The 22,551-nt window shown below is 48.6% G+C and overlaps 1 protein-coding gene across 1 annotated transcript in view; it reads right to left on the bottom strand.

The window, feature by feature from the left end:
- Positions 1-9,073: 9,073 nt before the first annotated feature.
- The window catches only part of osbpl5 (oxysterol binding protein-like 5), a 23,770-nt gene continuing 10,292 nt past the window's right edge, over positions 9,074-22,551 (bottom strand). The window contains exons 4-22 of the mRNA XM_047051789.1: positions 21,610-21,690; positions 21,204-21,305; positions 20,869-21,072; positions 20,566-20,650; positions 20,190-20,352; positions 17,442-17,649; positions 16,834-17,018; positions 16,519-16,600; positions 14,984-15,082; positions 14,424-14,520; positions 14,145-14,243; positions 13,531-13,628; positions 13,242-13,331; positions 12,902-13,038; positions 12,632-12,811; positions 12,389-12,518; positions 12,061-12,175; positions 11,077-11,179; positions 9,074-10,982 (exon numbers count right to left, since the gene is read on the bottom strand). Coding sequence (XP_046907745.1) covers positions 10,847-10,982; positions 11,077-11,179; positions 12,061-12,175; positions 12,389-12,518; positions 12,632-12,811; positions 12,902-13,038; positions 13,242-13,331; positions 13,531-13,628; positions 14,145-14,243; positions 14,424-14,520; positions 14,984-15,082; positions 16,519-16,600; positions 16,834-17,018; positions 17,442-17,649; positions 20,190-20,352; positions 20,566-20,650; positions 20,869-21,072; positions 21,204-21,305; positions 21,610-21,690 — 2,394 coding nt within the window. The 3' untranslated portion in view covers positions 9,074-10,846. The remainder of the gene's footprint in view (positions 10,983-11,076; positions 11,180-12,060; positions 12,176-12,388; positions 12,519-12,631; positions 12,812-12,901; positions 13,039-13,241; positions 13,332-13,530; positions 13,629-14,144; positions 14,244-14,423; positions 14,521-14,983; positions 15,083-16,518; positions 16,601-16,833; positions 17,019-17,441; positions 17,650-20,189; positions 20,353-20,565; positions 20,651-20,868; positions 21,073-21,203; positions 21,306-21,609; positions 21,691-22,551) is intronic.

Raw genomic sequence — 22,551 nt, forward strand, 5'->3', positions numbered from 1 at the left:
ACATTACTGATACCAAGTACTGATACCAGAAAAATCTACTCAAGTATCTACTTCCCATCTCTGACCCTCAGTGACGCCTGCATGCCACCAGTAGGTCAACACAAGATGGATGGCAGTGTGGGATAGTGGGTTTATTGTGAGGAAGCGGTCTGACCTGGGCCCGCAGCTACACTGAGACAGGCACAGGAAATGCAAGCATCATGTCATGAGCTGGAAGACTCCATTTTGCCCAGACACACAGAGAGCTACAGTACTAACAACACTAGACTATTTATCACAACAACAAAGACAGTTCCCTGCAATCCAGAATGTTGCTATCTATATCCATTGTCTAGAGAAGTTAGTATGTTAGTAAGATTAGACAGGGCTCTGTGTTTTAACCCTATCCATCTACTGATATTGGACAAACAAAAAGAGCAGATTCATTGCAGTTGAGTGTGAGGGTTTGTGTGTTGAAGGTTGGGCGACTGGCGGAAATGTCTCTCTTGATGTTATCAGCTTCAGATGGCTCCTTCCACACAGCTCCTCCAATGTGCTTAGTCACCTCCTCTCACTGCCTCACCCTCTCACTGCCTCACCCTCTCACTGTCTCCCCCTCTCACTGCCTCACCCTCTCACTGCCTCACCCTCTCACTGCCTCACCCTCTCACTGCCTCACCCTCCTCACTGCCTCACCTTCTCACTGCCTCACCCTCTCACTGCCTCACCCTCTCACTGCCTCACCCTCTCACTGTCTCACCCTCTCACTGCCTCACCCTCTCACTGCCTCACCCTTTCAGTGCCTCACCCTCTCACTGTCTCACCCTCTCACTGCCTCACCCTCTCACTGCCTCACCCTCTCACTGCCTCACCCTCTCATTGCCTCACCCTCTCACTGCCTCACCCTCTCACTGTCTCACCCTCTCACTGCCTCACCCTCTCACTGCCTCACCCTCTCACTGCCTCACCCTCTCACTGTCTCCCCCTCTCACTGCCTCACCCTCTCACTGTCTCCCCCTCTCACTGCCTCACCCTCTCACTGCCTCACCCTCTCACTGTCTCCCCCTCTCACTGCCTCACCCTCTCACTGCCTCACCCTCTCACTGTCTCCCCCTCTCATTGTCTCACCCTCTCACTGCCTCACCCTCTCACTTTCTAACCATCTGTCTCACTGATCATATTCCCTTCCTCACACACACACCTTATGTGTCAGTAACACACCTTATTGATGACAAAATACAGAAATATGACTCCCAGTTCAAATATTTTCCTTTTTACCTTCCTGTAACACACAATCCCAGACAATTCTATGGACAGAAACGAAAGCTGGCTAGTAGACTGTTGGTATGGTTGACTGTGATGGTTTTCTAAGATAGGAATCTCACAGGTGACGTTCAAGTGTCCCACACATGCATGTGCCATGAGTCACAGAGCCCAAAGAGTTTTACAACAAGAGGGGCTGCTTCCCGCCATTCTGTCCTGCTGACGTTCCTCAATACACACGCCGACACACACACACAAACACACACACACACGCCGACACACACACACACACACACACACACACACACACACGCCGACACACACACACACACTGACACACAAACACACACGCCGACACACACACACAGACGCACCCAGAGTTCTCATCACGCCAGTGTCTCGACAGCTCTCGACATGTAAATACTACATCCTTAAGCCAAACAGCGTGGGACGGGACATTGAGAAAGCCAAATGAGATGAATAAGAAGCTTTCTGAGCTTGCGTCACACACAGTTAACACATGTCGGCTGTCCATAAGTGGCAGTAAACTGTCCAGTTATTTTAACACTGATTTCAACAGTATGACATGAAATACTCTTTAGGCTCCTTTAACCTAGCCTAAAGAGCCTTCCAGTAAGTGTGTGTGCGCGTGTGTGTGTGTGTATGTATGTGTGTGTGAAGTAGGGCTCAGGTGAGTGCATAGCCAAGTGCACACCTGTGGGCTTCTGACAAGAGAGGAGGAGACACAGCCTCAAGGCTGAGACTGTGGTCTCACCAAACATCTTATGCTCTGCATGAGAGCAAGGGAGAGAGGAAGAGAGGAGAGAAAGAGAGAGATGAAAGGTGGAGGGCCAGAAATAAATAAAGGGATAGACAGTGGAGTGAAAAGAGAGAGGGGAGGAAGAGAGTGAGGGATGTAGTCGGTATCCTGTCTCCCTCCAGCTTCCCTGTTCTCCATTTCCCACCACACATACAAATAAAGGTCAAAATAAAGGTCAACACATTCCCCTATCTAAGGACAATTCCACAGTCTGTCATTGTTCCACAGACAACCCCAATTTTCCAACTCGCTTGTTTCCCCGACAACAGTGTTTGTTTCTGGACAGATGTCCATGTCTGACAGATGAGTCATGAGGAGGGAGAAGCCATTCAAGTTCTCGTCTGCAGCTGGCTTGACAACCTCCCTCTGGGCTCATTATCAGCACTGCAGATCCCCAGTTTTCACCACGCTAATCTGACTGTGAACCCTACTCTGTGATGCCATCCAGCTCACTGTCCAATGGCAAACTAACTAGGCTGTGACCTCACGTTAACAAGATCCTCCCCATGTTCAACAGTACATTTGGACTTTCTTCAGAAGAGAAGATTAGGGAGCTGAGCGTCTCCAGCCTCGGAGTTCAGGAGGTCAGAGGTCAGGAGTTCAGAGGTCAGGACGTCAGGAGGTCAGTGGTGTGTCTTCTCCTGTTTACGGTGTGTGATGTTGTTTAGTCCCAGAAGATTACCACTCCGACGCCCCAGCCTCTCAGCCTCCTGGTCCAACAGCCTCTCAGCCTCCTGGTCCAACAGCCTCTCAGCCTCCTGGTCCAACAGCCTCTCAGCCTCCTGGTCCAACAGCCTCTCAGCCTCCTGGTCCAACAGCCTCTCAGCCTCCCACTGAGGCCACAGCCTCCAGCCTCCAACCCCCCCAGACTCTCAGCCTCTCAGCCTTAAGGTGAGGGCCTGTGGCATTCTGGTTGGCTGCTGGATCACAGGCTGTAAATAAATAAGGCCCATTGGAGAGAGTTGAATAACAAGCTGGGCAGACTTGCTCTGGTGAAAGGTGATATTTCCTGGGTGTTATGCTGAAGTACTGTGGGTACATTTCGGGGAATCTTATGAATGTGGCACCTCCTCTCATGCCCAGGACCAAGGGTGTAGCAGACACACACACACACAGACACACACAGAGACACACACACACACACACAGACACAGACACACTGTCGGAAAGGCTGCAGAGATAACTGGAGCTCATGTTGTGGAGGCCCAGCTGTCCAGAGAGCCTTCAGACAGCGAGAGGAGACGCTGGGAGGAATGTCTAGCAGAGAGGGGTCTACACATGTCCTCTGGCCTGGCAGAGTAGAGGGGGTATCTAGATACAGAGTGAAATAAAGAGAGAGAGAAAAGGAAGAGAGAGAGAGAGGGAGAGGGAGTAAAGGAATAAGAGACAGAGAAAGTAAGTAAGTAAGTAAGACTTTATTTATATAGCACATTTCATACAAGAATTGTAGCTCAAGGTGCTTTACATAAAATCAATAAAAACAATACAAGTGATAAAAGTAATAATTAAAATAGCAACAATAATATAACTAACAAAAGTAGTAAAACCCTTCTGAGATAACATTACTTAAATGCTTCGATAAAAAGGTAGGTTTTAAGCATTTAAAAAACGTCTAGCGTGTTTGCTTCCCTAATATGTATGGGTCATTTGTTCCATAGTTTTGGGGCATAATTAGCAAAGGCCGAACCACCAGAAAGAAAAGAGAATTATATGAAATGTTATATACTCCACAACACTTTCAATCTCTTTACATGGAATGGTTAGTCCTGGATATGATTATTAATAATTTGTATAAAAATTATATAGTCATATGAATTCAGACTGAAGAAGGAGAATCTTAGAATGGAGATGGATGTCCCGTAGCTTTAGACATGAAAAGTGCTATTTTCCAGTGGTGTTATTCAGACTAGAAACAAGCTAAACATTCAACCTGCCAAGAGAACACAGGAGCCAGGGTTATGGATGACAGTAATAACTAGCAATACTGACCGCAGGAACAATGACCTTATAAAGGCAGGAGGAAATCCTTCAACACTTCTATTGCTTGCTTGCTGAGACTTTTATGAGGGGTGTGTGTACGTGTGTGATATAGAAAGAGAGAGAGAAACTGTCACAGTGACTGTGACAGATATCCTCAGCAGCAAGGAGTGGGAAGTCCCTTAGACGAGGCGGGTTCACTCTGACAATGCATTCCCCAGAACTGCAGTGAGAGTTTGCCTTTCGTTAGGTAACCACTGCAACAGTGTCCGCATACCTCAGCCATTCCCTGAGTCTCTCTGAGGTGGGGCAGATAGGAGGTGGGGCAGAAAGGAGGGCATTGTGCTGCCTGGAGACGTGACAGGAAGCTGTTGTACTAGTCAGGTGGCTGGTCACCTGCTGCGGATCTTGTGAAGGCGTGTGACTGCAGACCTTCACCCCAGGCTCTGTCGGACACTGCGACACCTCTGAGAGCTGGCCTGGGAGTGGGCGGGCCGACAGGAAGTACTTGTCTGATACGCAGGAAGAGGCCGGATCCCACAGGAGCTAAGATGATTATTATTTCAGCGGGTCGACAGCATGAGCGTTGAACAAATAAAGGATGCACACACACGCACACACGCACGCACGTACACACACACACACACACCAGTTTCAGTGTTTACCATACGTGTTTCTACAATAAGAAGTCTGGAGAGCTTCTTAGACAGGAGATTGTTTGATAGATTCCCTTTGGATTCACATAATGTTCTCTATCACGCCAGTAAAACAACATATCATATCGAATTGTTACTAGCATGGATGTAGGACTTGTTTTGTCCTCTTGAAGCAGCGGGTGTCTGCTGCAGAGCTTCCCTGGCCAGGAGGCAAGGAAAGAAAAGGGGATTTCCTGCTTGTCATGGCCTGAGGGTGTTTCCCAAGTAACACAACACCTTACAAAGGCCCTCTCTGTCCAGGGCTTGGCTAGGACTAGGACTGGACCAGCTATTTGGCAGAGGTTTTACTTTCATATGAGAAAAAAAGTCACTCCTTCATTTTAAAGGAACCACTATTACTCTGTGTACTTCATGTCTGTAGATTCCCAACAAAATATCAATTTGCATTCAACACACTCTCAACCACCTAGACCCCATATCATAATTTCTTTGTCCTCAACTGTGTTGCACATGATTCACAATAGCTGTTGTGTGTATAGAGATCCTCAATACATCCACTCACAATAAATCCTGGCCACAATCTAAACGCACAATGTCCAGTCACACACATTCCTCAGGAAGTCACAAGATGACATCATTTCCTACACACACACACTGCAGACAACAATTACATTTATTTTCTTAAGGAGAATATCCAAGCGTGTCTATACCTTACCCCCAGATGCTAAACAGATTTAGAATCTTTCACAGCAGAACTGTGTGACACATGGGGACAGTGGTCAGGGTCCGGGTATGGCTTTGCATGGCTCTGAGGACGCATGAGGAAATGAGAGAGAATAGATGGGAAAAGCATCAATAAAGTATTTACACAAATGTTGAAATTGATAACTATGTTAACAGGCTCAGAGCAGCCCTGCCGTCTCTTCTGAGACACAGATTCCAGCATGCACACACAGAAGCCTCTTTCACAGTGGTCCCCTCGGCCCCTGCTCAGTGGAAGCCAAAACAGAACGTCTTTTCTTCATGCCAGAGAGCAGGGCCTGTGTTTGGGCAACATGAGCCGGTGAGGCCAGGACTCTGGCTGGGTTGAGCGGCCCCGGAGGAGGGATCACTGGAGTCCTCTTCACAGCCTGGCCTCCCACCCCACCGCTCTCCTCGGAGTCTGTGGATGAGCCAAGTGGGCAGGCACAACACACACCCACGCGCGCTCACGCACACACACTTGGCTGTCTGACAGAGGCTGGGACCTCCGTGTCAAAGACATGACCCCCATAACAACGTCCTCTACTGTAAAGCTACTATGGGGTGTGTGGGGCCTCAACCGCTCTGTGAAGTATGTGTGTGTGTGTGTGTGTGTGTGCTTGGTGATTTAGTGCCTGCCCATTGTTTGTGTGGGGGTGGATTCATCAAGTATATCTGTACAAACATGAGCTTACATGTAACCGGTACTGGAGCTTCTGGCCTATATACTAGCTTGTGTGTCAGTTACAGCTATGAGAGAACTGGCTAAGCTAAAACTGTTGTGGTAAGTTAAGTGTCACATAGTATGGCTAAAGAGGCCTCTCCTCTGGGTATCTATTTCTGAGATGTCCTTGAGGAATAATTACACACACACACACACACACACACATTCTAGTGTTGCATACATTCGATACACACACATAAACAAACCAAAGGACGTTAAATGGCTGCTGTGTTTACATGGCGGTGTTCCTGCAGAAAGTTGAAACAGGAATCTTGTAATGACAGGTACCTTAACTGTCAGAATAAGGTCAACCATTTCTCAGGTCTTAGAAGAAAGTGTGTTTACCAAGAGTGACGTGTTTCTTTTGTGTACAGGAGTCAACCAGGGAGTTTCAGTGGCCTGAGGTCTGAAAGGGTGTTCTGGAACAAGACCCAACAAGTTCCCCGTCAGCTGCAGACAGAGCAAACCTCTCACAGCTCAGACTGAAAACAGCAAACACCTCACTGTCATGGCAACGTAAAAAGCAGGATGACTAGACATGAACATGTCATCTTTATTTCAGGAATGGTCCATGAAAAGATCATGTGAAATTGTTACTTAGTCTGCCTCACACACACAAACACACACGTTGTGTAATTATGGTCTAATATAGAGCAGTGTCACATTTCTGTTCTCCAACAATACATTGACATTGTTCATTTAGCTAAATAACTGGATTTCTTTTGATTCTCAACTAGCAACAAGTGGCCTGTCAAAACAGGGAACAACACAGATAAGAAACTGATAAGAGTCTCATGACAGCTAAATCCTGAGGGTGGGACCACGTCAGCCACCCTCCAGGCAAACTCTTTCTTCTCCTCTCTTCGCTCCGACAAGCCTGGGCTTGTCTCTCCTTCCTGGGCTCGTCTCTCCTTCCTGTGCTGTGCTGGCTGGCTGTCAGCGCTGAGCATTGTTCAGATGGCTTGGCAAGCGGGTCCACCCCACCCCACCCCACCCGTCTGTGACACAGCGGCACGGCAGAGACGGCTGTGCAAACATCCAACCTGACTCACCCGTGACCCACAGAGACACCTGACACAGGTGGACCCGCTGCTCCCGCCCCCTGACCTGGCCGGGGCAGGGGGCGGTGGGGGGTGCTAAGAGAAGAGGAACAGGAAGAGAGAGTGCTGCAGTAAATAAACCTACACTTGATGTGCTTTGTTTCCACATCAGAATGACTGACTGACTGAAGGACACATGACCTCCAGGGTTAAGGTTAGGGTTGGTCTAAGAGTTGGCCTAACCACCCCCCTCCCCCCTTCAAAGCTGCATGTTTACACACACGTCCAGAAACACACATGCAAACCATCCCCCCCCCCCCTCTCCTTGACATGTCACACAGCACAAAGACCCAGTGTCCTGCCCACTCAGAGACACTCTGGGAGCAGTGACTCAACTCACAAGCACATGGGCACCCCAGCCTGACCCCCAGCCCCCTCAAGGTGCCCTTTGACCCCCCCTCTCCTCCATCATTTTACATTTAGTCATTTAGCAGACGCTCTTATCCTGAGTGACTTACAGTAAGTACAGGGACAGTCCCCCGAGGCAAGTAGGGTGAAGTGCCTTTCCCAAGGACATAACATAATTTGGCATGGACGTGAATTGATCCGGCAACCTTCTGATTACTAGCCCGATTCCCTAACAGCTCAGCCACCTGACTCCCCCATCACCGTGTTCCACAAAGCCAGGTCATGGATCTCAGCTGGTCCTCCACTCATCAGCAGAGACTGTCTGCTTGTGGGTCCTCAGATCCATTGAACCTGGGTGATGGTGTGAATGGGAGGCGGGTAGTGAGGACACAAGCTGTGCCTCCAGTCAACTAGCAGCCCCTGTGAAACAGCCAGGGTATTGATGACCTCAGACAGCGCCACCCTGACGTCAGTCTGTTTTGACAGCGTGACAGCTCATCTCCCCAGGTATTCAACCTTTTGAAGCTTCGAATGCATTCCTTCCAGTCTACCCCCGTGGGAACTAGAAGCAGGAAGTTTTTAGAAGAGGCACAAAACATAATTGCTTTAAGAATGCCATCCTATCTGAGACAGGAATGAAGACAGACCAGTGAAGGTATCTGACCGTTTAATTAAACATAAAGAGGAATATGCTGGTTTTGATAGTCTCCTGATGTATTGTGGCAAGGCTTGGCACACTGTCAACGCGGGGACTGCTGACTCCTGTTGTCCGTGTGATCAACACCTGATCCAGGGGGAGTCTCTGAGGGACTGTCACCTCCGCAGTGTAGTGTGTGTGTGTGTTCCTGCCCCTCCTCAGGGTGTGTGTGTGTGTGTGTGTTTATGGGATTCAAACCTGAACACTCCTCGTATGACGTTGACAACTCAGAGTTTAGCGTCTAAGGTTTTGGAGTTATATCTTTACAGTATGCGTGTGTGCATGTGTGCGGGCAACAGTGGGATTCGGGCCCACAGCACTGTGGTCTGAAGTCAGCCTTGATGTACCAGAGGTGGTTCGTGTGTTCCTCTCACCAGGACCGTCTAAACGTTCCCTGCTAACATGTTAGCGTCATGGTGAAGTCACGGTAACGACCAGGGTCCCAACTGCTGTCTCCCCATGGGCTCATGGCCCACAGCTTGTAGTAATCATTACAGTACACATCCCAGTACTGTCATGTGGATTCATGTGTTTGTTCCTTAAGGCGGCACTACCCTCTGGTGGAGAGCAGAGGTATCACATCTACTGGGTTGGTCTATGGAGCAGAAGCTCAGGACACAGAACATCCTAGTTCGTATATTTACAGTACGTAAGCGTGGTGAACTAGCTATGAACCACAAGATTACAACCCACTTAAAGTTCTCCCATGTAAACCTCTGCAGCGCTGCAACAGTTCATCCAAACTGACAAACAATCAAGACAGTTGGCTTCGTCACTGTGTCTTAATGTTTACTGTAGTGCTACAGTATACCAACACAAACATGGAGCATTCACATGCCCGCTTAGATCATTCTAACAAACAAAAGTGAAAACAAAAACAAAGTGAATAGAAGCATTCAAATAGTCGCCTTCCTCGTGAGCTCTCTCTCTCTATTCCCATTGGGCGGTTCAACAGTGGGCCGTTCTCCCGACAACCAATCAGAAAGTCAGTTTGGTCTTTTCAAGCACGCACACATGCTGCCCTAATGACCGCACGGTGGGAGGTGCCATCCTCAGCCAGCTACCTCTGCAGATCATCAACATTAAAGTCAATCACCCAATAAATACATTCTGAATTTGGTAACACAATGTGTGTGCGTGCTCCACGTGATTATATACACATTTAAACTTTGATCAAAATAAACCAAATGACTAAGTGTTTGACATTTAAAACAGGTCTTGGAAAGTGCAGACACAACCCACTGGACAGCTGCAACAGTCCCTTTATCTTAGAACTTCATTTGTATTTCTTTATTTTTTTGTAATCTTCTTCCTTTTTTTCTCCTCCACCAGCAGTCATTCCATCATCCCTGATTGTACACACTAGATGTCATGTGACCCACACTAGATGTCATGTGACCCACACTAGATGTCATGTGACCCACACTAGAGTCATGTGACCCACACTAGATGTCATGTGACCCACATTAGTCATGTGACCCACACTAGATGTCATGTGACCCACACTAGAGTCATGTGACCCACACTAGATGTCATGTGACCCACATTAGTCATGTGACCCACACTAGATGTCATGTGACCCACATTAGTCATGTGACCCACACTAGATGTCATGTGACCCCAACTTGGGTCATGCTCGAAGCCGCTCCCTGATGGTCGTCACACACACACAATTCTGTTTGAATCTCTTTCTCAATATTGTTTATAGATGTCAATATAAACACACCCCTGTAAACAAATACTCTTTTGTCCTCATGGATTATAAATACTGTTTTGGTAAAATCCTCCTCATTAAAAGACAAGACGGCATGTGTGTGAGAGTCTATCTAGACAAAAACACAGAATTGCACTGATGGAAGTTTTGTTTATATATTTTTTCTCTCATCCTTTTCTCTGTATTTGCGATGCTTCTTGACCCTTGTCCCGACTCTTCTGTTTGGCTTCAGCGGTAATCCCCCAACACTTCAGAGGAAGTGGACTAGGAAGAGACCAATGCTGTTCATCTAGCTTGTGCCCATAGGGCCTATTTTACAAACAACACGCACACACACACACACACACACAGGCACACACACATACACGTCAACAGTATTGCGGGGAGTATAAAAGAACACATCCATGTACAAAGGAGTGATGGATCATCTGGGCAGAAACTCCCATCACTCCCTGTCATTCTTCTTGTTCATATAAAAACGAGCAGGTCCAAGACAGTGTGCTCTAGCTCAGTCCAAAGTGCACGAATCATCTGCTGTCTCAGTCCACGTCCACACAGCAGGGACGTGGTGGTGGCTGTGGTTATTGCTGTGGCGCCCAGGCTCCTCCCCCTTCTAGGAGGTGGTGGTGGTGGTGGGGAAAGGGGGGTTGTAAGTGTGAGGAGAAAGAGAGGGGGGGGGGGTGGGGGCGGTGGGGGGAGGGGGGTCAGTCTTTAGACGCTGATTGGAGACCAGTCTTTATCTGTCTCTGTGCAGCCCCCAGTCCCCAGCCACGCCCACCTCCCAGTGTTCGTGATTACAGTCAGTTAGTGTGTGTGTGTGCGTGCGCTCAGGTGAAGACGTAGTTGAGGAGGAGCTGAGAGAGCAGGAGGACACACAGGATGAGACAGTGGCGGCCCGTGAGAGTCACGCTGTCCTCGGACGCACGCTGACGAGAAAGCTGCCGGCTCAGAGACACCAGGTTCCTATGGACACAGAGGTGGAACACACAGTCACTACTAACACTACTGCCATCTCCTCCAAGTGTTGCTTAAGACTGGTGTGTGTGACCTGTCTCACCTCTGCATGTCCTGCTGTGTGCTCTGTATGGACACAATGGAGGCCTCTATCCCAGCTATGTCCTTCACTTCCTTGTTGCAACGTGAACACTGATTCAGGAACCCTGGTCATGTGACGGAGGAGAGGACAGACAACCTGGGTCATGTGACTGACATGTCATCAACCTCCTGGTCACGTCTCCAGTGTGAGAGGACAACTGTGTGCATCTCCAAGTGTGAGGCCTGTCATAGGCCTGTCATAGGCCTGTCATAGGCCTGTCATAGACCTGTCATAGACCTGTCATAGACCTGTCATAGGCCTGTCATAGGCCTGTCATAGGCCTGTTGCATGTGTGTGTGAGTCTCACCCTCGTTATCAGAAGACTCGTATGCGAGTTCAGGATCAAGCAATTTATCGGCGGGCAGATATTGGCCGGGTTTCCCAGATTCGTTGAGAAGCTCTTAACGCTAAGAGCGTCTTAAGAACGTTCTAAGAGCGTCGAACGCTCTTAGAACGTTCTTAAGACGCTCTTAGCGTTAAGAGCTTCTTAACGAATCTGGGAAACCCGGCCATTATCGGACAATATTAGGCCTTTTCCAAACTATCGGTATCGGCATTCATAATGGCTGATAATTGAATATAAAAAATGAATTAAAAAAACGGACGAAACACCCTTCAACAATGTTATGAATGTTGGCGTTGCATAGTTTGTCCACCAGAGGACACTCTACAACGTCCCTATTGGCAAAACTCATGTTTAGAACGCCACAAATCCTACAACCAGCTGATTCAGATAGAGTTGGGCAGTGTTAGGGAAATCTGTTTGTTTTGTTACGCGTTTCTGGATTATTTATAGTTGTTTTTGTTTGTTTAAAAAATGTATATATATATATATCGGCCGATATTTATCGGAATATCAGATTTTTAAATCACCAAATATTTGTATCGGTATCGGCCTTAAAAAAATTGGTCGGGCTCTAGTTCAGGAGTGTGTGTGTGTCTCACCCTCGTTATCAGAAGACTCATGTGTGGGTTCAGGAGTGGTGCTGCTGCTCTCAGTGTTCTGGCTGCAGCTGGACGGCTGACTGCTGCTCTTCCTGTGCTGCCCATTCAGCTGGGCCTGAACACACAAACACACGTCTCATAACTACCAAAAACAGCCCAGGAAGGGAAAGAGAGAGCAAGAGAGAGACAGCTAGTTTGCTGTGTGTGTGTGTATGTGTGTGTGTGTGTACCTTCTGCTGGCTGGCCCAGGTGTGGCTGTAGGACAGTGTGTGTGTGTACCTTCTGCTGGCTGGCCCAGGTGTGGCTGTAGGACAGTGTGTGTGTGTACCTTCTGCTGGCTGGCCCAGGTGTGGCTGTAGGGCAGGCCGTCGTGGCGTCTCTGGCTCCTCTCCTGGGTCTGGATCAGCCCATCTTTCTCAAACTGGACCAGGCAGGTCTCCGGGTCCCAGGGCCTGGTGCTGCACCCAAACACAGCACACTGCTCAGGGGGTGAGGACGCACCTGGGTGTGACTTACATGTAGATGGTACTGTGGTGTATGTGTGTGTGTATTCCATGTTGTGTTTGCATACTCCATGTGTCTGTAGGTCCATTCCTGTGTGTCGGGGTCCAGGCAGAAGAGTCTGGAGCTCCAGGGCTTGTCTCCGCGGTCGCGGGCCTCCGTCCTCTGAGCTTCCTCCAGGACAAACTTCTCCTGGGTGGCCCGGTTCTGGTCCCGCTCCACTATGGCACTGGTGACGTGCTGCCACAGTCTGGAACACAGACACACACCAAGCTCAGAATACAGCTCGTAAAGAAAACAACAGGAGTTAAAGTGTGAGAAAATGTGTGTGTGTCTGTACCTCTCGGACTCAAAAGGCCCCTGCTGGTCGATCTGGACCACCTGTCTCTTGAGTCTGGTCCTGCGGACCTCTGGAGTTGGGTTCCACAGCATCTCCTGTTGCCCTGAACGCCTGTCCTGCAGGAACACCTCGCCGTCCTGCAACAACAACAACATCATCATCATCATCATCATGAATCAACCAAGGACAACCAGACATGCAGAGTGGATTCTCCCAGCCTGTGTACAGACTGAAAGAAGACTCGCAGAGTAGAACAGGAAGTGAGAGAGGAAGAAGTCAAGGCAGACGTAGGGAGAGAGAAGACGGAAAGAGCAGTGTTGGCGGCAGGGTCGTGTCGTACCCAATGACCATCCACTGTGGCCAGTAGCTCCTCCCCCATGTGGATCTTTCCAGAGATCTGGTTGGTTGAGGAGGCTCCTCCTAAGAAGGGCTGCAGACATGATGCACCAATCAGCACAGGGACTCACAGCACACACATCAAGACACACACCTCACCTGCCTCAAATGGCTCCTATATTCTTGGAGTTCTAGTTAGAGAATCTCCACTGGCATGTTTTACTCCTCTAAAAGACTTGACCTGGGCTCAAATGTAGGTTTTGTGGATATGGAGGACCAGAGGACAGCTGTACCTTGAGCTTGAACTCGAGTTCGGCTGCATATCTGGTCTGCTCACACTCGATAGTGATCTTTCCTCCCAGCTCCAGAGTCATGGTGCCGTACAGGATACCTGAGAACACAACAACACACACACACACGTCACACACACATCCATCGACAGAACACAACTGTCCCTGTGCAACCCCTTCTGACACATTGTCACGTTCAGAAAGCAAGGACTGAGCCTATGCCAGTGAGAGCAACTGAGACCAGCAGGGGCAGATAGAGCCCAGGAACACAGCTCTGTTCAACAGGGCGTAACAGAGCGTCCTAAATCAGCATGACCCAGCACTGTACATTTACATTTAGTCATTTAGCAGACGCTCTTATCCAGAGCGACTTACAGTAAGTACAGGGACATTCCCCTGATGACGTTGGAATCGAACCGGCAACCTTCTGACTGATAGCCCGATTAATAACCGCTCAGCCATCTGACCCCACACTGTACCCATCAAAGCCTCAACACAGATTCCCTTTCTCTTTCTATTTTTACTGACCTGACTTATTGAGGGAATGATGAAGACATGGTGAGAAATCATCCAGACAACCAAACTGTTAGTTAGAATATAGACCAGTCAGTCCCTACCTTTGCAGTGTGCGTAGGGCATGGTGATGACATACTCCTCCTCTCTGCCCAGCAGAAGCAGTCTGGCCTTGCCGTCCAAGATGGCCGACAAAGAGTTCCCTTAAATACCAAAACCACACAGGAGACTCATTATCTATGAGAAATAACACAGCAGACTGGACCTGTCGTAGCACTAAGATGTACGAAAACTTTATTGACAAATTGACAAGATAGATAACCAGAAAATGTATGCTTATAGCTGCAGGGCCAAGTAAACAGGTGAGGTGTGAGAGTCTGTACCGTAAAACTTGGACTTGGCCAGGATGCTGCCACTGATAGAGAAGCCATCTTTCTTGTTGCAGATGTAGAAGGCAGAGATGGGAGGGTGATGGGACACCTGAGGAGAGGGAAACGGACGGAGAGAGGAGAGAGAGGGACGGAGAGAGGAGAGAGAGAGAGGAGAGGGAGAGAGAGAGAGGGACGGAGAGAGAGAGAGGAGAGGGAGAGAGGAGAGAGGAGAGAGGAAGGGAGAGAGAGGAGAGGGAGAGAGGGAAAGAGAGAGGAGAGGGAGAGAGGAGAGGGGAGAGAGGAGAGAGAAGAGAGGGAGAGAGGGACGGAGAGAGGAGAGGGGAGAGAGGAGAGAGGGACGGAGAGAGGAGAGAGGAGAGAGGAGAGGGAGGGAGAGAGGAGAGGGAGAGAGAGAGGAGAGGGAGAGAGGAGAGGGAGAGAGGAGAGGGAGAGAGGAGAGGGAGAGAGGAGAGGGAGTGTTGAGCGCCATGTAGAAAGAGAGGTATGTGCCGTTTGAGTGAATGTGTGTGCTGAAGTGTGTGACTGTGTGAAGTGTGTGTGAAGCCTCTCACCTGCTCTGCGATGTAAAAGGTGCAGCTATTTGTTTGGGGGTGGAGCCAGCAGCAGCGAAACGTCTCACCCAGGATGGGATTATACGGCTTCTTCAGACCCTACAAACACACACACACACAGGGAAACGCACACGTCCACGTTAGGCAGATCATCAGAGGCCTGTTCCATAAAGTAAGTTTACCGAATAAGCCAGACTTATGTCAGTTAGTCGGACTCATTTGTAGTTCATAACTTAAGCTTCGAAACTAGCCTGGTCCGGGTCAGGCTAACTGTCAGGCTTAGACCGTGTTGATGCTTAACCAGACGTTCCTGTAACACTGACCCAACGGGAAAACAATGATTTACCATGGACATTCTCATTTTCTAATTCTCATCAGTTCAATATGTAGGCTACATTTTTAGAAAATCAACTTAAATAGCCTACATAGGCTACGACATTTAGCCTAATGCATTAAACAATGATAAACAATGACTTGATACACAATATAGCCACGTTAAACATATGGCTTTACTGTATGGTAGTTTGTGATTTTAAATATTTAGGCATCAGGCATAGGCCAATCTCAATCTAAATGATCAGAGTATAATTATCATTGCGATTTAATTGTTAACAGTAGCCTACAATTGCAAAACAAACCTTAATCTATAGGCTACATCTATCCTCCATTTTCCCGACACAACAACCATGTTAAAAAGTTAGGCTGTATTGATTAATAGTAGGCTATTTATTTAAAACAATGTCAAAAAAGTCAATTTAGATGTGTTCAGAGGGTGTCTGTTTTTTAATCAACAAAGTAAAGGTCTAAAAAAGGACCTTGACCTACGTAGCCTATTGTTCATGTCAATCATGACGTGTCATTTTAGTTTGATGAAGCGGTGGATGAGGGAGCTGTCATAGTACACAGTACATTGTACTGTACATAGTAAAGGGAACATTCATTCTGGAAGAAGTCACGTGGCCGTGTGCATTGCTTTTGCCGTGGTGGATTGTATGATCCCTGTTTTACCTTTCGGGCTGTTTAAGAATAGGGTGCACGCGGAATAAGGTTGACTACTTAAATCTGACTTGAATTAGTAGGAGTGCGTGAGCTGAAATGGGCCTTTAAGGAAGTGCTTTAGCCCCGCTTGACTGATTCTACTGATTCAGGTCTGGTTTGGGAGTGGCTGGGAGCAGCCTTTATGGAACAGGCCTCCGATATCTAAGCCATCAACACAGCGGCACAGCCTGTTTGTCCCAGCAGCCCGACTGGATGAACCAGTCCCACCAGCAGAGCTAGCATCACATCCAGGACAGCCCCTTTGTGCTAGCACAACCCAGCCCCACAATCAAACCACAGGAGTCACAAAGTACGGCTTCAAACGTGACAGCCTTAACACCTAACTCCAGGGAACAGCTCTCCCAAGTCAAGCAGTAACAGACACAGAAGCTGGGAGGCAGAGCTGCTAATGTGAGAACTCATGAAGGCAGGCCAAGTACAGTCATTCAGATGGCTGTTGTGTTTGCCATCAGGTCAGAGGTCAGAACAGAGCTTACCTTGGGCTTCTTATAGAAGCCAGACAGGTACCAGCGTACCACCTGTTTGATCCTGCCGTACGGACTCTCCTCCGACACAGCCCTGTGACAGAGGGAGAGGAGGGGGAGGAGGGGGGAGGGAGGGAGAGTAGAGAGAGAGGAGGATGGGGGAGGTAGAGGGAAAGGATGGGGGAGAGGAGAGAAAAGATAGTAGACACCTTAGGAGGGAAGATTCAGAGCGAATTCAGCTCATGAATCCGTACTCTGACACCAGAGCACTGTACAGCCCCTGTGTCACATGTCCTCATATGGGACCCTGTGGTCCACCAGACTCACTGTGAGAGCAGGCTGGCGTGGAAGTAGTAATCTGAGAGCTTGTCGAGGAAGGAGCGGGGCTCCAGGATGAAGGTGGGCAGCACCACCTTGGACAGGTCCATGCCTGGCCGCAGCTGCTTCAGCAGGGTCCAGATCAGACCCTTGTTCTCCTCCGACACAGTCTCCACCTGCGACGCCTCTCCGGCCTGGGGCACAGCAGGGGCACAGCAGGGTCAGCTACGTCTGGGTGCTTTTATTCATTTAGCAGACGCTTTTATCCAGAGTGACATCCATACACAAATGCAGTTAGATCAGATAGGAAAACCAAAAGGATCTACATTTACAGTACATTTAGTCATTTAGCAGACGCTCTTATCCAGAGAGACTTACAGTAAGTACAGGGACATTCCCCCGAGGCAAGTAGGGTGAAGTGCCTTGCCCAAGGACACAACGTCATTTAGCACGACCGGGAATCAAACTGGCCACCTTCAGATTACTAGCCCGATTCCCTAACCTCTCAGCCACCTGACTCCCTCTCATCTAGGTCGGCTAAGAGCACATTTATCACCTCCGCAGCAGAGCAGAGGTGCGTGCGAGGGAAAAGTACACAGCCATTTTGTAAGTCTCACCTCGGCCATCTCCTCCTGGCCTTGCTCCACGTAGGCTGTGGCCTGCAGGCCAGGAGACAGCTCGTCTGATTGGTCCATGTCGCTCTCCTCCGTCAGCCTTCCGTTCTCATTGGCTGCTGTGTCCCAGTCCTCGTGAGCTTCACGCTCTGATTTGTCAGAGGAGCCGTCATTCTCCATGTGGTGGTTTCCTAGCAGGGACTCATTAAACCTATCAGAGGAGAGACAAGAGGCCGGGGTTGGCACATGCAAACACATGTGCATGACTCATCATTATAACCACACACTCATCTGCTCTGAGGAGAGACAAAGACCGTTGTTAACCACTGGATGTATTTCGTATAAATCACTATACAGCCACTCATAATAACCAACGAAGAATTAGCAACGATTTCAATGCATTGATCAAATAATTTCTGCAAGGTAACTGACATGAGTCATAAGAGATCAGTGGTCTAGAGATCAGTGGTCTAGAGATCAGTGGTCTAGTGATCAGTGGTCTAGAGATCAGTGGTCTAGAGATCAGTGGTCTAGAGATCAGTGGTCTAGTGATCAGTGGTCTAGAGATCAGTGGTCTAGAGATCAGTGGTCTAGAGATCAGTGGTCTAGAGATCAGCGGTCTAGAGATCAGCGGTCTAGAGATCAGCGGTCTAGAGATCAGTGGTCTAGAGATCAGTGGTCTAGTGATCAGCGGTCTAGTGATCAGCGATCTAGAGATCAGCGGTCTAGAGATCAGCGGTCTAGAGATCAGTGGTCTAGTGATCAGCGGTCTAGAGATCAGTGATCTAGAGATCGGCAGTCTAGAGATCAGTGGTCTAGAGATCAGCGGTCTAGAGATCAGTGGTCTAGAGATCAGCGGTCTAGTGATCAGTGATCTAGAGATCAGTGGTCTAGAGATGTTCAAGCACCTCCCAGCAGCAGCATCACCACGAGGACATAGGCCTCTCGGAACATCTTAAAATAGACCTTCGGCGGAGGTCTGAAATCTAAGAGTGTCTAAAAATAGACCAGCCCAGATGCCCCCCCCCCCCCACAATAGACCAGCCCCCAGCCCAGATGCCCCCCCCCCCCCCCCACAATAGACCAGCCCCCAGTCCAGATGCCCCCCTCCCTCTCCTGATAACCGCTGTGGGCTTTGAGAGCGCTACAGAGGGGCAGAACGCAGCGGGGCGTGGTCTGAGGAACCCCGGGGACCGCACAGTGATGTCATCCGTCCTGTCTGGTTGCCTAGGCAACCCTGCCCATTTCTCCTACCTACGAGTCTGAATGTCACAGTCAGAGATCGCTGAGGAGGAAGAACACAAAGGACTCCACAAACCCCACAGAGCCAATCAGATATTCAGTGTCGCGTGTTTCAGTGGCACAGCTATCACTCAACACAACAGCATCCGTAGGAGCAGGAGGGCAGGAGGGAAAGAGGAAAGAGAGCTTACGTAAGGGGTGAACCAGACAGCTAAAAGCCACAGCTATCAGGACGCTAACAGGAAGCTGTAGTACTTGTCCCTCCTGACTCTCCAGTGGACTCACTCCCTGTTTACTACATCTTCCTCTCTCTACGTCTCCCACACCCCCCTCATGTCTGCCCAACACGGAACAACACAGTCACCAACACAGTCACCAACACAGTCACCAACACAGTCACCAACACAGTCACCAACACAGTCACCAAGGGCTCTTCCAGAAGAACATCTGCCACACAGTCTGTCGTCAGATATCACCGAGCGACATGAGACATTACTGCAAAAAAAAGACACGCCCTAACCCATGAAGTCTGTCTTACCTCCTAGCCAAACTGCAACTCTCACACAGATCCCAGATAGTGGTACAATAACAAGCCGTTTCCCCCCTCCTGCCCGGTCCCCTCCCGTCCTCTCTTCTGAATACAAAAGTGTGTGTGTGAAAACCAAGCACTGAGTCATAGCCATATGTCTCCTTGTCTGCTCTGCCGCGCCTGCTTCCTGAAAGTGTGTGAGCGTGTGTGTGAGAGTGTGTGTGTGAGCGTGTGTGTGTGGCTGCTGCACCGCTGATGTCTCTCTCTGTGGGTGGTGTAAGGCTAACATTCTCTCCAATCCTCACTACTCCTCTGCCTGTCATGTGACCCAGTGGTGCTGTTCTGATTGGCAGGGTAAGCAGAAGACAAGATAGAGCTGAGAGGGCCAGAGGGGGAAGGGGGCGGGGCATAGAGTTGAGGGCCAGAGGGGGAAGGGGGCGGGGCATAGAGGAAAGAGAGACAACAGATAAAAGTCTATATATCTCTAAATAGGCAATAAAACGTTAGCATCAAGCCCCAATGCAGAACTAAAAGCACAGAGGAAGTAGCTTAGAGCAGAGAACAAAAGAGTACAGTAGAGTCCTCATTCATAAATGCCATTTTGTTTAGGACATTTTTGTTGGTAAATATTTTTTCAAGCTTTAGTAGAATATTATTTATGTATTTTTATTACTTTTTTCTCAAAAGATTTTGGGGCAAAGATTCTTTCAAGCTTTAAAAACTTTTTGGGGCAAAGATTTTTCCACCTTTCAAAAGCTTTTTGGGGAAAGTATTTTTTCAAACTTTCAAAACTTTTTGGGGCAAATATCTTTTCAACCTTTTAAAACCTTCTAGGGAAAACATTTGTTCAATCTTTCAAAAAAATTTGAGGCAAATACTTTTTCAACCTTCTAAAACATAATTGGAAAAATATTTCCTCAACCTTTCAAAACTTTTGGGGAAAATCTTTGTTGTGCACGGTGCATGAACATGTTACTCACTGCAGTAGCTCTGCGTCTGTGAGAGGAGTGGACTGCAGCAGGTGGAGGATGTGCGAGGACTCTGACGAGGTGCTGACGTCACAGTCCTTGCCTGCCTTAGTAGTCAGCTTGTACAGGCTGGAGCAGCTGAGGGCCAGCTCCAGAGCATCCATCCAACACCGGCCTGGAGAGGACATGGAGGGGGACAGGTGGATGACTGCATCAGCAGGGAAGTGTTACACTATTATTCACACACACACTTATTGTCCTATCCTAGTGGTGGCCAACCATTCGAAATTGTGTTCTAACCACTAACCCCAGCCGTAACCCTGGATTTCACTATAATTCTAACCCAATTCAAAAGCATTTGAAGTTATGGGGCAGAAGAGGAACTCACCATCGGACTCCGAGGCAGCTCTGAAGATCAAGTAGTTACTGGGCAGAGGCTGGGTGATGGAGCCAACATTCTCTCCTCTGGGACCCTGGAGACCCAGTACAGAGTTGGCACCTTGATTTAGTCACAAGATTAACTGGCAACAGATTTGACCTCTCTAAGAGGTGATTCCATACTTGAGTTATTTAATCTAAGATTACATCGAAAGGACAGCTCGAAATGCATCTTCTAGATTTAAAACAGAAGGTACTAATAGAACCTAGACAATGATTCAGTATCTTCTTCAATGGGGGTCCGTTGGCTAACCTTGATGGCCCAGATAGACTTGTCCAGAGGGTGGTAGAGCTTGAAGCAGAAGCCGTCCTTCTTGGAGGGCCTCTCGATCAGCTCGCAGGCGTTGAGCAGGATGGTGCCCACCCAGTGGTCTGCCTTGGGGGTCTTGTAGACCAGGAGGACCCCAGGCTTCAGGGCACACCACAGCTTGGTCCAGCTCTTCAGGGAGCCACGGATCTGCAGGAAGCAGCAGGTACCTTCAGGCTCAAGCACTCCTCTTTACTCTCTCTTCTGTTTGAGACGCCTGACAGCGGCCGTGTGCCATGTGATGGAAGCATGGGGTGTACTGTAGTGTCTGTCTGGCCTACCTTTAACCAGTCAGACATGATGACCACGCTGGGGTCCTTCAGAGCGCTGAACAGTTCTTTGGCTGCCCGTTTCTTCTCCTGTCGGTAATTCTTCTTTTGGACCTGCAGCACACACACGCGCAGTGAAATCTCCAAACATGATCATCATATGTCCACTAGGGGGAAGTACAGTATCATCACCATCATATTTTGTTAAATCTGTGACATCTAACATGTACAATCGAAAAGAAAATTCTCCAAATGACACCTCTATTCTTTGCTCAACCTGAGAAGAAACAGGCTATATGTAAATCATTATGTACCGAATACCTTTATTGTTATCACACAATGGGATCTATTGAATTCTTAATTTCTCAGCATCCTTCACCCCTGACCCCTTCCTGCAGACACAGGAAGTGATGCGTACCTTGAGGGACTCTTTCCGGGCTAGCTTTTCCGTGGGAGAGGAGCACTCTTTCTCCAGCCCGTTAAACATCTTGGACTCAGACTGAACCACACAAACAAGATGGAGGACAACGTAAGAGGAGGCAAGAACTAAGTACACAAGTTCAAAGCAGGAAGGGAAAAAAAAGGAATGAGTGAAATAATCAATTATTATGAAGCAAAAAACGTGGCCATCGTTTGTGCCCAGTCAGCCAAAACATCCAGCCACTCCTACCCCTTCCATTAACAGGACATACCCTATATCCCTGGATACCACAGCATATCTACAGACCATAGTGTGAAGTATCATGCTTCCTGGTTTCCTGGGTCTGTCTGATACAGGCGGATGATCCCCCCAGGTCACTCAGCATGTTACTATGGGAACCGGGGAGTGCTAAGTGACCTATGAACCACATGATCCATCCAACAGGACACCATAGATGAGGCAGTTCAGAGGATAATGGCTTTTGTCACTATTCAATAATATGAAGGTTCAGTTCAACCAGGAAGACTTGGTGATATAAAAGGAGTCACCTAGGAGATCTTTGGTATCAGTGCCTATAGGCCGGTTTTTCCCTCCTTTTAGGACTCGGTTCTGCTGGTGGTTTTGACTTGTATGTGATTCATACTTATTGTCCAGGGACATCTGGCCCACACGTGCAGACACACACACACAAAGACTAGTCATAGCCCGGTCCCTTGTGTGGAGGAGTGTGCCTGTGATGCTGTGCTGTGCCCAGGCTCCTATTGTTCCTAACAGTGAAGAGTCCTCTGGAGCACACCAGCTGCAGCCCGGAAACACTCCACACACACAAACACACAATCCTGGGATAGGAGGACAGGGACCTCACACTGCACACGCTGGAAAGGTTTAATGATCTGCTGTGCTGTGAAGCGGCATTACTGTTGAGGCCAGAGCGAAGCC

This window comes from Hypomesus transpacificus, unplaced genomic scaffold, assembly GCF_021917145.1.
Source record: "Hypomesus transpacificus isolate Combined female unplaced genomic scaffold, fHypTra1 scaffold_176, whole genome shotgun sequence".
NCBI classification, from domain to species: Eukaryota; Metazoa; Chordata; class Actinopteri; order Osmeriformes; family Osmeridae; genus Hypomesus; species Hypomesus transpacificus.